The sequence below is a fragment of the Scophthalmus maximus genome, chromosome 1, assembly GCF_022379125.1.
Source record: "Scophthalmus maximus strain ysfricsl-2021 chromosome 1, ASM2237912v1, whole genome shotgun sequence".
NCBI lineage: Eukaryota > Metazoa > Chordata > Actinopteri > Pleuronectiformes > Scophthalmidae > Scophthalmus > Scophthalmus maximus.
This window is the reverse complement of record NC_061515.1, coordinates 12126958-12140087: the sequence shown is the minus strand read 5'-3', so window position 1 is coordinate 12140087 and position 13130 is coordinate 12126958. Positions and strand designations below refer to the sequence as shown.

Here is a 13130-nt window from a genome sequence, read left to right as displayed (position 1 = left end):
AAACATCCCTAGCATGGTCACTGAACAGCAGTGCTAGTTTTATTTCAGAAAAAGAATCTGAATACTAATTCTTCTAACGCAGCGATATGCCGGGCTGCTTTAAGCGACAATAAGATCCACAACTATCATGTCACAGGATCAGCGTCTCTATCCTATTAAAAAGTCTTGATGTTCGCAGGAATCCAAGTCAAGACAAAATCCAGTATGATTGGTTGTGCAATTAGTGTTAGTTCATTCATTATTGAATCTAAAAAATGACAACATGCCCATTATGTGTTACCAACAGGTATTAACTGAACATTTTGTTAGACCAACGGTCAAAACACAAGTTAATCCTTGTTGATGAAAGGCTGTAAACAGGAAGTTATACACGTGGTTACTGTTCACAGCTGTCTTTCGCATTATTAACTGATAACTTTTGTCAGCACAGTGTAAGCCAGTGTAGTATTTAAGAAAATTACCCATAGTATTACTTTCATGATGCCAACTTCATGTCCAAGGTTACACTTGTCTTTTAAGCCAAAATTTAAAAGCTAATTGATCACTGTTAATTGCGGTCTCTTCACCATCCTGTCAGGTGCTTTCACTTTAAGCAGGATTCTAAGTTTAATGCTAACTAAAAATCGAATTGGTTATTATGCTCTCCAAGTGAAAGTTCCACTTTCTCAGCTAATATCTAAAGTATAAACCTGTTTTGGTTGTGCCATAGTGGACAGAGGTTGAAAAGGATGGTTTTAACTGAAATTTGAAAACAACTGCCCCTACGCAGCCTTCCACCCCACCCCCACCACTTCCTCAAACCCGACTTGACCACAGGACTCTTCGCGCACACACTCACTCACTATCAGAAACCAAGGGAGCATTTCCATCTGCTCTTCTGAGGTTAAAGTGTGAGGGGCCCTCAGAGAACCGCCAGGCCTGTACTGTGACGAGCCCATACACTGGAAAACCACACATCAGACCAAACTGTGAGAAGTGAAGTTAAATGCGGTAAAATGCATGCAGGGTTTGTACACTCATCACCAATAATTTACTCACGGACGTCCACCCAACAAGCAACAAATACAACTGCCACATTGATTTCAGAAATTATTCAGAGCTTGTTGGGCATTTACTTGTAAAAATACAAAGTAGTGGTTTTAAGAACTGCAATTGTGTGAATTTCATCCAATAATTTTAACATGACAGAATGCATTTATACGACAGCCAATACATGTTAAGCTCCTTTTTTTTTTAAACATTTTTGCTTGAATCCAGCAGTAAGTATTCATTGCCATGTTAGATTAACATCTACATTATGTTACACTGTAGCTCAGTCATCTGACATGGGGTAAGATGGCAGGAGATCTTCAGTCTGACATGTTAAAAACACCCTTTATAGTGACACTAAACAAAATAAAACAATGACTTAAATTCACATATTTTCTCTTTTACTTAATCTAAGTACTTTTTTTTCTTTCCTACCGACATGACACACGAAATGTTAATTATACGTGGTTTTTTTGATGAACCAACAACAATGTTGGTAGGGAAATTAATGTTACATTCACATGAAGATGTGCTATAATCTTATGTTCAAAAGACGATTTAAATGGCGCAGCCAAAACTGGTGCTCTGCATGTTTGCAGGTGTCTGCGATAGGCCCACTTTTTGAGCGTGGTGGTCGGCAGTAGCTGCCAGAGCAGCACAGATCTCTGTGATGTGGACAGTGTTACTTATTATGGCATACTATGGCATGCCTCAGTCACTCAGACTGTAGACCTGATCAGCCTGAGTGAAACAAACCAGCATATGAAGAAGATGACAATCGTTATCTTGATGATTTGGGGTCTGAAAATAGATTAAGTAAATATATATTTATTTATTTATTTATTTTTTACCAAATCCTAACTTTTATCAAATTCAACAATTTCAGTAACGCTCAATTAATCATTATGAAAGGTTAAACGTTTTAGAATAGTTCCATTTCACTTGTTACTGAAATTTGATCTGGCAACTGTCAGTAGGATTTCTTTAAGATTGATGGAATAACTATCTGAGATTTGTGCCAAACCTGTTGAGTCCAGTGCATTAATTTGATGCAGGTGCAATTCTAATTCAAGACACTGTCTGTTTTGAAAGATGTATGAGTAAAAACCTCGGCATACTAACAATTGGAATGAAAATCAATTTTTATTACTGTCATCAAATAATTTGTCCTTGTTGAAAAACAAATAAAGACATGGTTTATATAATGTTTACAATACCCTCAGGTAAGGCTTTATTGGTGTAAACAAAATGTTAATGTACAGTACATTTAGAGCGAAAAACTAAGCCCAATATGCAATCAATCTTAACATTTAGTTCAATCAATAAAGTAAAAATTTGTGTATTGTTGATATGTGAGTAACAATAAGCAGAGGAGGTCAAGCAGAGGGACTTCATGAAATAGTAAGTAATCACATACTGACAAGTACGTAATTACAATAAAAATAAAATAAAATTGAAGTATATCTTGAATAGCCTGGCAAATAAATACCCACTCCTGAAAAAACCCTGCACATCAGTGACTCTCACACATTCTCTCACACACGCACGCACGCACGCACAAGCGCACGCACAAGTGCACGCACAAGCGCACGCGTCAGCTTGCTGACATGGCTTGGGTAGAGGTTAGGCTGGTGCGTTGGTGTCAACCTCCCTGTAATAGGTGGCTGATATTGATTGACAGGAACAGAGCTGCACAAGAAACACGACAGAAAAAAAACCAGACAGAATATTAAGGTTACAGTAGGTCAAAGAACAGATATGTGACAAACTATATTCACAGACGCATCACATCAGACAAGTTGTGTGTATAAAACTGTACGTTACCTGTTGCTTCTGTGTGCAGTTTGGAGCCATCAGTGCTGGTCACTTTGCATGAAATAAACTTTTTTCTGCCTTCCTCCGAATCCAGAGATGTTTCAATCAACACTGTACTTCCCAGTGGAATAGCACTGGACATGAAACAATGGTTTGTTAGGGCAGGCCGACCGTGAATGAGAACCATCATACCGTCAAAGATCACTTAGCTCAATCTTTACAGCCTTTTGTGCATTCGGTGTTGATAAACTTAACAAAACACTTATGTCTCCTCTGCCTGAGCGCATGCAAATCTTATGCAGGGACTCGTGTCACATGTTCCATGTAAACATATGAGACTATACAGACAACTAAACTAAAAATGAGATTTTTAAATAAGATATTTCACATGTTGGGGAATATTGAGACAGAGTCACAAATATGAATTATGTTCAGCTACAGTCTGCACATTCCTAAACACAATCTATTACCTGCGATAGTTGATGTTGAGGTTGGCGGTCATAACAGGTCCAGACAATAGAGCAGCAAGACTCCCTGTCACCGTGTCAATCATAGTGGCTGTTGCCCCCCCATGGACATGACTGGAAACACACACACACACACACACACACACACACACACACACACACACACACACACACACAAACACACACACACACACACACACACACAATATCCATTAGAAGTCAAATCAAAAGTTTTAAATTGCAGTTTTGTAAAGTTTGAAGATTTAAAACAAGTCCATTTGATGAAATTACTCTTTTTAAATCTATTCATTTACTGTGGGCATTTTGCCTTCGTTGAAAAGCTGAACATATAAGCCACACACACACACACACACACACACACACACACACACACACACACACACACACACACACACACACACACACACACACACACACACACACACACACACACACACACACACACACACACACACGTGAATGTGTATACAAGTATTATTATTAATATTATTGTGTTGTTTTAAGCGTACAGTTACCTGGAAATTGTACATAAAGTAAAAACAAACGTGTACAACACTGTTATCTGTTGTCTCCGTTGTCTCACCCTGGCGGACCCTCTAGACGGTGTCCAGCTTGGAAAATGCACACACACCTCTTCTCCTCTTTGTTTGCGAACACAACATACTCAAATCCGGCCCCCGGATCTCTAATATTGCGCGTAAATAAACGAGCTTTTGACTGGATAATCTTACTGAGATAATTTCCACCTGAAGGAGAGAAAAAAAACACAAACGAGCAGTCAGCTTCTAACAGAGCAGCCCAGGAAAAAACACGTGACAAACACTGTACAGGCGTAGGAAAGGGGTCGTAGGTTATCAAAATAGGGTGAGAGACATGTCAAGATGAGAAAAATGTTAATAAAATGTTTGTTTTTTCACTTGGCATCTCTACCTGTAGCATACTTGAGGGAGCGATTGTAGCTTGGCAGTCTCTGCCACTGCCCTCCACGGTTCTCTCCTCCTTCTGTCTCCACCTCACACTGGATGCTGTACTGCTCATACAACCGCAACATTTCAGAGCTCCATGACGAGTTGGGAAGGCTGAAGTCCCGGGGCTCGAAGGAAAGAAACGATGGCAGCGCCTACCCAGCAGGAAATGGCGGGGAGAAAAATCTTCATATTTGAAAAGTAACAACAGCTGTTTGGACTTTTTTGTTGTTGTAGCTTTTTTTTGCTTTAGTAATTCAATCAACCAATGACTGCAGCTCTGTGTTATTTGCCTCACATGCTGGTCTTATCTAAAACCACCATTGCTGCCAGTCAGACATTTTTTTTCTGCCCACAGTCTCTCTGCCGTGGAAAAGGGATGGTCGACACACCTGGACCAAGACAGAAGTGAGAGTGGAGCCACCCCCACACACACACACACAGGTGATACAGACAACAGTTCATTCTACCTACCACCATGGTCCTGAGGGACACGCAGGCAGACGGATGGCCGAGTCCAGCCCTCGTGGCTGGGAGGGACGTCAGGCTCTGAACGCCTCTGAACAACCCACCGAGGCCTCTCGTCATCTGTGCTCCGTCGGACGATCCCAGCTGTGTGCAGGTTTGTACAGACACTGGTGTGTGTGTGTGTATAAATGTGATGTTTAGGCTGTGTCACCTCCGACTGCAGCTGGAGACACCTCTCTTCATAAACGCGGGGAAGCGGCGATTTTACAGGGATTGATTCATACACATGAACGACAAAAGAAACTCCGCTATAACCCGCTAAATCTCGTACATAACCTTCCGTGAGTCACCGGTGTCACCCGGATCCGCCAATGTCAACTTCCGGCACGAGGGATTCCGCCTATTGCGTCACTTTGATCATGTGGTATACACCTCGCATTGTGATTGGCTGTTTTCTGTAACTACCAACATGAATAAAAAAAAAAGATTTAAAAAACTTTGCAACATGAACACGCCAATTTACAAACATACTGTCAATGAGGCACCAGACCAGATCTTTATATACAGTCGCCAGACGGAGCTGCAGTAATACTGTCCCCATATTTATTATTTGTTAACACTATATCAACTTTTTATTTAATGGTTTACAGTATGACTAGTTGAGTAGACAACTGACAAAATGAATTAACAACAATTTTCATAATTGTTTAAACCTTCGTCATTTTCAAAGCAAACATGCCGATGTTATGTCTATGTTGTCATCAATGAATATTTGTCAAGCCGGAATTTTTTTTTTTATGCCAACCTCAGTTCAACTTTAAAGTTGAAAATAGCTACATTGATTAGGTAAGATTCGACCCAATGTTTGTTGTTATCAGAAGTGACACCTAATAATTGACTATTAACCTGCTTATGTACTGTAACTGAAACACCCTTTTCCAGAACAGTAACTAACTAGCATTTGATATCACCCTGGAGACATGCTCTTCTAACTCACTTGTACATTCAGGGGCACAAATGGGAGATAGAAAACATGAGGCTGAGTCTCAATGTCCCCCCCTAACCCTTAAGAACTGAACCCTCACACACTTAAGTGACGTGACCTAATTCATGCATTGTGGCTTGATATTCAATGAATAGGACAACAAAATCTCATCATTTCCAGGTTCCCCTTGTAGAGTTTCTTTGACATTTGACATTTGATATTGAAAAAAGAAAGGAAGTGGGAGAATCCTATAGAAGGTCTTATAAAACTTGTGCTTTCATTTTAAGAAGTTTAAGAAACTAAACTGAGGGGAAGATTTTTGGAATCTATTCTTGTTGGTGGAAAATGTTGCTAGACGTAAAATCACAACAGAGTTCTTCTTTTTTTTCAATAACAAATGTCAAATGTTATAGAAACTCTACAAGGGGAACCTGGAAATGATGAGATTTGTTTGTCCTATTCACTGAATATCAAGCCAAAATGCATGAATTATATTACGAGGGCTGTGAAGAAAGTAAAACATGGAAAATAGAAAGGCCTAAACGCACATAGTCAGCATGCATGTTTTTGCATGGTGAAGGTAAGGTGCTGTCCCATTCCTATTAATACCAGTTCAGGCATTTGCAGACTCTCCCACTGAATCACTTACCAGGTGACGTGACTTAAATGTGTGAGAGTTCAGGGCTTTGGAATTTGAGATCCAGCCATTGGCCTTTTTTTACAAGGATGGAAAATTACAGACTGCCAGTCTTAATCCTTTGATGGGCACTAGGGGGAGATAGAGGAACACGTCATTGAACCGATTTGTTTGTCATACCCCATCACATCAGAGATGAATACATGAGTGAGATGAATATAATGCGTCATTCATTTGTACATCTTCCCTTCTGGCCCTGCCCTACAAACAGACCTATAAATCAGCAGAAAACACCAGAAAGCTTTAGCCAGTTGACATATTATTGTATAAGAATCAGATACAATGGGGCACTTCCGGTAAATATATTTGGAAACATGGCATATGTTTATCTGCATGTGGGTTTACCACTTAATCCGAGTGAGTGTTTTACTCAGCTGATCTTATTCCCCAGGTCCAACATCTGATATTTCCATAAGGTACAAATGTATTGTTCAATTGAACAAGGTGTGTTTTCGTCAACAAACGCACCAGAGATTAAACCGTTGATTGTGTTCTTTTCCGGTCGCTGGTAGTCTCTCAGGCCCCACCTGCGGGCAGGGCTACACCAGTCAGTCAGGCTGGTTCAGGTGCTACACACCTGCGCAATGTAGTTTAACCAGTTGAATCCGAGGAAGCTATGGTCATGACTCTACATAGCGAACGTCATTTGAATTGTGAAGATCAAATTACATGCATCAAAGACTCTTACAGAGACAAAAAGACAAACTCAATTTTATTTTTTTAACAAAACATTTGCAACATATTTCCCCACTCCCTGTCTCAGCCATCTGTCCTATGGATAGATGTAAGAAATAATCAGAGCTATAATCTCAGTGATATTACAAAATGTATCCATGTATGCACTGCACGCTCCTTCTTTAAAAAAAGTTCCAAGTCAATGTTGAGTTTTCTGAGATGACTTTATTTGGGAGCTTCAGCGATTCCACACAGCTTCCTGCAAAGTAAATGCAAAAATCAATATGCAACGTCCTGATGCCATAACTCTATTAAAGGGGTAGTAAGCGACTTTGGAGAAAGCTTTTCGCTAACATGTCTCTCTTACTGTGTTGCGGCGTTATGTTTACACTCTGCACACTCAAGTGTTGTGGTCCGCCCCATTTTCTTGTTTTCAATTTACAGAGCCAGGACTGCGCCGCAGATAACCCAGATTTTTTTTTTTGGGGGGGGGGGGGGGCGCAATCACTTACTGCCCCTGGTTAGCAATTCTAAAGCAATACACATATTATTTAAATCCGCTAGCTGTCAGTTCTGTGTGCGCGCCGAAACAAAAATCTGTGTTTTTGGCTCAGCCCAGGAACTTCGCTACGACTCAGGGCTTTTGGCCTAGTGGTTAGCGTGTCGGCCTCACATACCCGAGGCTGCGGGTTCTTGGCCCAGCCAGTGCAGTAAAATCATCATCATTAACAGAGAAAGAAACAAGTTTTCCAAAAAATCGCTTACGGCCCCTTTAAGTGGTGCTGCTCTTGAATGGGATACAGTTCACATTCATATTCTTGACGATGTGAGTGACTATTTTCAGATCTTACCGTGCTTCTTCCTTTGTCGTGTCTACAAAGGCACAAATAGCTTTGTCTCTATCCAGGATCTGTTGTTTCAAGCCCTGAATATCCTGCTCAGCCTTCTTTTTTGCCTCTTCCTGATCAGCTGAGGAAAATTAGTGTGTAATGGAGAGAAACAAAAACTATTATTAAAGGATTTTTTTTATTATTAACGTGCAAAAGCGTTATTGGCAGCTGAGTGCAGATTTAGATTTAATCTACAACAGGATAAGCAATTTGCAGATAATTGACTGAAACAGAACAGTGTCATCACATCTAGTTCCACTGGTTTGTCAATGTAAAAGATTAGTTCCTGGTATCTGTGTTCTGCAGAGGCCGCACAAGAGTGATGGAGCTCAGCTGCTCCAGTTCATCCCCGCACTTTTTAAATGTCAATTAAGATTTGTAGAGACAGTGGATGCTTTGTCTGCTTTGTTCTTTTATCTGGATTTAGTTTATAGTGAATCTTTTCAATCATCATGCCATCACCAGACCAGAAGTGAAACTAAAGGCTCCTTACTTTTGAGTTTATCCATGGCCGCTGACACCTCTGTCTTCTTCTTATCTGCATCTTCCTAATAAGAGCACACAGGTGACAAGTGTCAGCAGTTGAATGCAGGAGCTCCGTGTGAGTGTGTGTGTGTGTGTGTGTGTGTGTGTGTGTGCGCGCGCGTCGTGCCTTCTCTGAGTTACAGGTCTTCAGACCTTGCTCGAACTCCTGTGCTGCTTTGTCATTCTCTTCCTTCTTCTTCTTCAGCCCCTCTATATCTTCGTTGATGGTGCCCAGCGAGGCCTTCAGCTGCTGGATTGTCTTCTTCGCCTCGACGATGGCCATCTCTTTCCTCTTGACCTCCGCCGAGTTGTCCACCAAGAGGGTTTTCTGACGGCGCAGGTCCACCTCCTGGCGCAGGGCCTGGTAAATCAGGACGGTCATGACGGCCACACTCAGGCAGACCACGACGACCGTGAGCTTCATCTTGGTTGGGGCGGCGAGAGGCCGGATCAGCGACGGGGGGTGGGGTGGGGGGGCCGACTGGTGGAGACTGCTGACGGTCACCTGCCGAGCATTCCCCGGTATCTGCTCTCCAACCGCGGACGCTTGTCACATCCAGCACCTGCTCTCAGCGGGCCTGACGTTACCGTCTGTAACCTGATCTACCTGCTCTACCTGCGCTGGGCGTGACAGCGCACCTGTTCCCTCCTGTGACGCGCGCACGCGCTCGCGCTCTCGCTCTCTCTCTCTCTCTCTCTCTCTCGCTCGCTCTCTCTCTCTCTCTCGCTCTCTCTCTCTACTCCCCCAAGTACCAGGATGCTCACGTGTACATTTTGAGTTTTGCCAGTCATCTGCTTATTTGACAGCTATGGTTGCTTGTTACTTTTCACCTGGAGATTTTCAATACAAAACAATCATTATCGGTTTCCAGAAATGATGCACTGTTTTGGATTCAACTACCAAACAGTATATAAGATAGTTAGAATTAGTGATATTTAAAAAAACAAATTCTCACATAAATCAGACGAAATAAACACATTAGTTTGAGTGTTGCAATGGGATAGCAACATAGCAATAAAAACAAAGAACCCGGACACAGACAGGGGGATAAAGAGCGCATCTACTCGACGCCTTAACAAAGTGATCAAGTTTGCGCGTGGCGAACGGGCGACGACGTGACAGCAGGAAGAGGCCAACCCGTTTCTACTTGGAATAAATGCAGGAAGAGGGCGTGTTTCGATTGTCCGACTGACGACTCCCGAGTCGAAGAAGTTCTGCTCAAAACGTCCCACACGAAGGAGCTGCTGCGCGGGGACGGGACGGGACGGGACGGGCGGACAAAATGAAAGTGCAGGTGCTGGTTCCCTTGTCACTAGTCGTGTCCGTCGCTTTGCTCGGGTTGATGAAGTTCCGGCAAAAGGACCAAGACGTAGAAATGAAACGGAACAGGTTCGTGAACATCAAGCTGCGAGTGAGCGACGATGTGCTGAGGGAGTACCAGAGGAGCCGGAGCGAGACGGAGGAGAGCCTCGCCAAGATCACAGCTGAGCAGAAGACGCTGCTGGTGGGAGCGAGCAGGCGCCAGGTCGAGGTGGATGAGGCCAAGGGTAAAATGGACATCTGCCGTGACACAGAGGTGGGGAGAACGATGGAGTGGGCAAACACAGGAACTTGAATATAAATAAATCACAGCGATTATTAGTATTATTATCACCTTTAATATCCTTGTCCTCGTAGTGTCTTTTGTCAGACGCACACGCACCGACACACACCAAACCTGTTGACCCGGTTAGGAGATACCTTAATGAAGACAACCCAGCACGTGCCAGTAAATCAGGTCTTTCTTGTACTCGCAGGGGCTGAAAACAGAATTACAGGCACCACCTAACTGCAACCATCCTCTATCCGTTCCTATTGATGTGATTTGTAAACTGGGGGATGTGGAGATAAGGCAAGGAGGTTCTGTTCTTTGTAACCTCCCGACCAGGGCCTTTCTGCTCTGCATGTTCTCCCAGTGCCTGCTGGGGGTTTTCTCTGGCTTCCTCCCTCAGTTTAAAGACATGCATCCCACAAAGGAAAAACAGTACAGCATGTGTAACTCTGTATGGTTTGTTCATGGAGAGTCCGAATGTGCATTTACTTAATTTTCACAAAGTTACTGCCCTTTAATTATTGGTCTGTACAAACTTGATCTAGTGACCTAAGTTGCAAACATGTAAAAGTGGGGACGAATGTGCAGGGATAGCCTTACAATTGATGACCTAACAATGATGACTAAAATGCCCAAACTGCGCTGTGTGACGATTCAAGCAATCTTACGACTAAGTGTTCAAAATCTTACAGTGGGAGTCAGAGGGAAGTTGTTTAAGACGCAGATGTAGAGCTGCAGGAAGTTAGTCGCAGAGAAGATTTCTAACCTTTGTTGCTGAGACTCTCTTTTCCACTTGCAGAAAAATGCAAAAAATGAGCTAGAATCCGCTCAGTCGGAATTCAACAACTTTAAAGGTAAGTGATACTTTAGGGGCTACGTGCTTTTCCTTTTTTATCCTGATAAACAGTGAAGCTAATGAATGAATGTATTTTAATTTGTTTCTCATTCCAAATGAGTGATAGGCCTCGCCTTGCTTTTCATTTGTAAAATGCTTAAAAATGTCTCATGTCATATGATAATACAGCTGAAGCTGATAAGGACACGTCCAGCTGGAAAACAGAAGTGGAGACCCTGAAACAGCAACTGGCAGAACAAAGTGCAATCTGTGACTTTGTGAAAAAAGACTCACAGTTAGGAAGGTATGGTCACTACTTTACTGTGCTTAGATATACCTCAACTTAATTTAACTATCATTAGAGTGCACTCAAACTTCCAAAATGATTTCTATGTATTTACTGTAATTTTCTATTGTTGAATTTTCTCTTATAGCAAGTTGTGTGCCGGGAAAGTGGAGACCCCTAAAGAGATTCCAAAGGCAGACGCTCAGAAACAAGAAGAGGCAAAGGCGGAGGCCCCCAAACAAGAAGAGGCAAAGGCCGAGGCCCCTACACCAGAAGAGGCAAAGGCGGAGGCCCCTAAACCAGAAGAGGCTAAGGCAGAAGCCCCTAAACCAGAAGAGGCTAAGGCGGAGGCCCCTAAACCAGAAGAGGCTAAGGCAGAAGCCCCTAAACCAGAAGAGGCAAAGGCGGAGGCCCCTAAACCAGAAGAGGCAAAGGCTGTTCCTGAGAAGAGATGAGGAGTTACAGCTCTGCAACACGTAAAGAACCCATTAAAAGAACAGTTTGAGATACGTTACAATCAGATCCCAGGCCAAGCGTGTAGCTTTACTGGGTGATAACACATGATGCAGTGAAGAGCGGACTCACTTATTGAGATTTGAATGAATATTCCTTTTCAATCTGTTATTTATTTTCGTGTAACAAAATTTAGAGAAATTAAGATGCATTTTGGAGGAGGACACAATGCATTTTTTCTTTGTGTGAGCTTGGGTGAGTCCATGCATGTTTGTGTGCCTGTAAAACGATAAACACGAGTTCATTCACATTTGTGGTACGTGGAAGGCAACGTGAGAAATGTTAAGAAATCACTGATTAAATGTTATGTACCCTGAAGAAGAAACTTTACAGCCTCTCCTCAGCCACCTGCTTGATTTCATGTTGAACTTTCAGTTTTAATTGAAGGGACGGACCAACTGTTTACAATATCTTGGCAGAAATGTACTCACTTTCTGTTTAGGTCAGATCAAAAATAAACTTTCATTAACGACTATCTCATCCATCCATCCATTATCTATACCTCTTTATCCATTAAGGGTCACAGGGGGGGGGCTTATTCAAACACTGCCAGCATTATTGTCAGGGGCAATTTGGGGATCAGTGTCTTACCGACTGGAGAAGCTGGGAATTGAACCACTTACCTTTTGATTTGTAGATTATTCTCTCCACCTCCTGAGCCACAGCCACCAAAAATAATATCACCATGGTCAACCACAAGTCTTGGAAAAGAAGGGGACAAAAACACTGGACAATTGCTATTCAATAGCAAGTAAAAGTATTCAAATTCAGGGCATTATGTTTTTGTATTACAAGTACATGCAAGTTCAAGTGTAAACAGCATTTCAATGTCGTAGATGTTATTTTGTATGAAATCACAGCGCCTCAAAAAAGTATTTACACCCCTTCACCCCTTTGCACACTGTGGATCTATTGTAAATTGATAACATTCCCATGTTAATGCAGAGTAGCTCTCAATTAAGAAAATATAACCATCCATCGCAAGCTTTCTGTGATATTTATATATTTTGCGCTGTAATCTTTTGTGTAATACCTGTTCAGAGGAGAATGGAGGCAGTGCGGCTGAAGCTTTGGACAGAAACCAGCGACCACTCGTCTTCTCCTGCGTGAACTTAAAAATGAAAAAAATGTTTTTGAGACAAAAGCATCATCTGGGTGTTGGTGGTTTACCTGACAGATAAGCAAAATGAAACAGCCGCAGCATCTAACCATTAGAGGCTTTGAAGTGTTTGTGCACACAGGCCTACTGTTGCATACTCTCTCTCCATACTGGCAGACTGTATGTAGGCAGTACTCAGTAGCACCAAGCTGAAACTAATGCATTCTAATACAATAGTCTGCACTAGAGCTGACCTCCATGAAGGTTA

General features: G+C 42.3%; 3 protein-coding genes across 3 annotated transcripts; 1 reads left to right on the top strand and 2 right to left on the bottom strand.

Annotated features, from left to right (window-relative positions):
- Positions 1-2231: 2231 nt before the first annotated feature.
- Positions 2232-5158, bottom strand: them4 (thioesterase superfamily member 4). Its single transcript, XM_035621480.2, has 6 exons — positions 4772-5158; positions 4263-4452; positions 3916-4078; positions 3315-3425; positions 2854-2978; positions 2232-2718 (listed from the first exon to the last, which is right to left on the bottom strand). Exons 1-6 carry the CDS (start codon positions 4883-4885, stop codon positions 2672-2674), a joined length of 750 nt encoding a protein of 249 aa, XP_035477373.1. The 5' UTR covers positions 4886-5158; the 3' UTR covers positions 2232-2671.
- Positions 5159-7142: 1984 nt separating this feature from the next.
- Positions 7143-9168, bottom strand: si:dkey-87o1.2 (uncharacterized protein LOC796684 homolog). Its single transcript, XM_035621558.2, has 4 exons — positions 8665-9168; positions 8506-8560; positions 7974-8091; positions 7143-7381 (listed from the first exon to the last, which is right to left on the bottom strand). The coding sequence occupies exons 1-4, from the start codon at positions 8959-8961 to the stop codon at positions 7348-7350; spliced, it is 504 nt and encodes a 167-aa protein (XP_035477451.1). The 5' UTR covers positions 8962-9168; the 3' UTR covers positions 7143-7347.
- A 174-nt stretch (positions 9169-9342) lies between these two features.
- zgc:174935 (uncharacterized protein LOC796019 homolog) lies at positions 9343-12238 on the top strand. Its single transcript, XM_035621357.2, has 4 exons — positions 9343-10114; positions 10929-10983; positions 11154-11268; positions 11399-12238. Exons 1-4 carry the CDS (start codon positions 9821-9823, stop codon positions 11703-11705), a joined length of 771 nt encoding a protein of 256 aa, XP_035477250.2. The 5' UTR covers positions 9343-9820; the 3' UTR covers positions 11706-12238.
- The last annotated feature ends 892 nt before the right edge of the window (positions 12239-13130 follow it).

Excerpts from the sequence above, each read along its gene's own strand:
- them4 (XM_035621480.2), bottom strand. The coding sequence starts at position 4,885 with ATGACGAGAGGCCTCGGTGGGTTGTTCAGAGGCGTTCAGAGCCTGACG. Across the intron at positions 4,079-4,262 it reads CTCCCTCAAGTATGCTACAG|GTGGAAATTATCTCAGTAAG; the intron begins GTAGAGATGCCA and ends TCTCTCCTTCAG. Across the intron at positions 3,426-3,915 it reads CGTCTAGAGGGTCCGCCAGG|TCATGTCCATGGGGGGGCAA; the intron begins GTGAGACAACGG and ends GTGTGTTTCCAG.
- si:dkey-87o1.2 (XM_035621558.2), bottom strand. The coding sequence starts at position 8,961 with ATGAAGCTCACGGTCGTCGTGGTCTGCCTGAGTGTGGCCGTCATGACC. Across the intron at positions 8,561-8,664 it reads AGACCTGTAACTCAGAGAAG|GAAGATGCAGATAAGAAGAA; the intron begins GCACGACGCGCG and ends TGCTCTTATTAG. Across the intron at positions 8,092-8,505 it reads GGCCATGGATAAACTCAAAA|CTGATCAGGAAGAGGCAAAA; the intron begins GTAAGGAGCCTT and ends AATTTTCCTCAG.
- zgc:174935 (XM_035621357.2), top strand. The coding sequence starts at position 9,821 with ATGAAAGTGCAGGTGCTGGTTCCCTTGTCACTAGTCGTGTCCGTCGCT. Across the intron at positions 10,115-10,928 it reads ACATCTGCCGTGACACAGAG|AAAAATGCAAAAAATGAGCT; the intron begins GTGGGGAGAACG and ends TTCCACTTGCAG. Across the intron at positions 11,269-11,398 it reads AAAGACTCACAGTTAGGAAG|CAAGTTGTGTGCCGGGAAAG; the intron begins GTATGGTCACTA and ends TTTCTCTTATAG.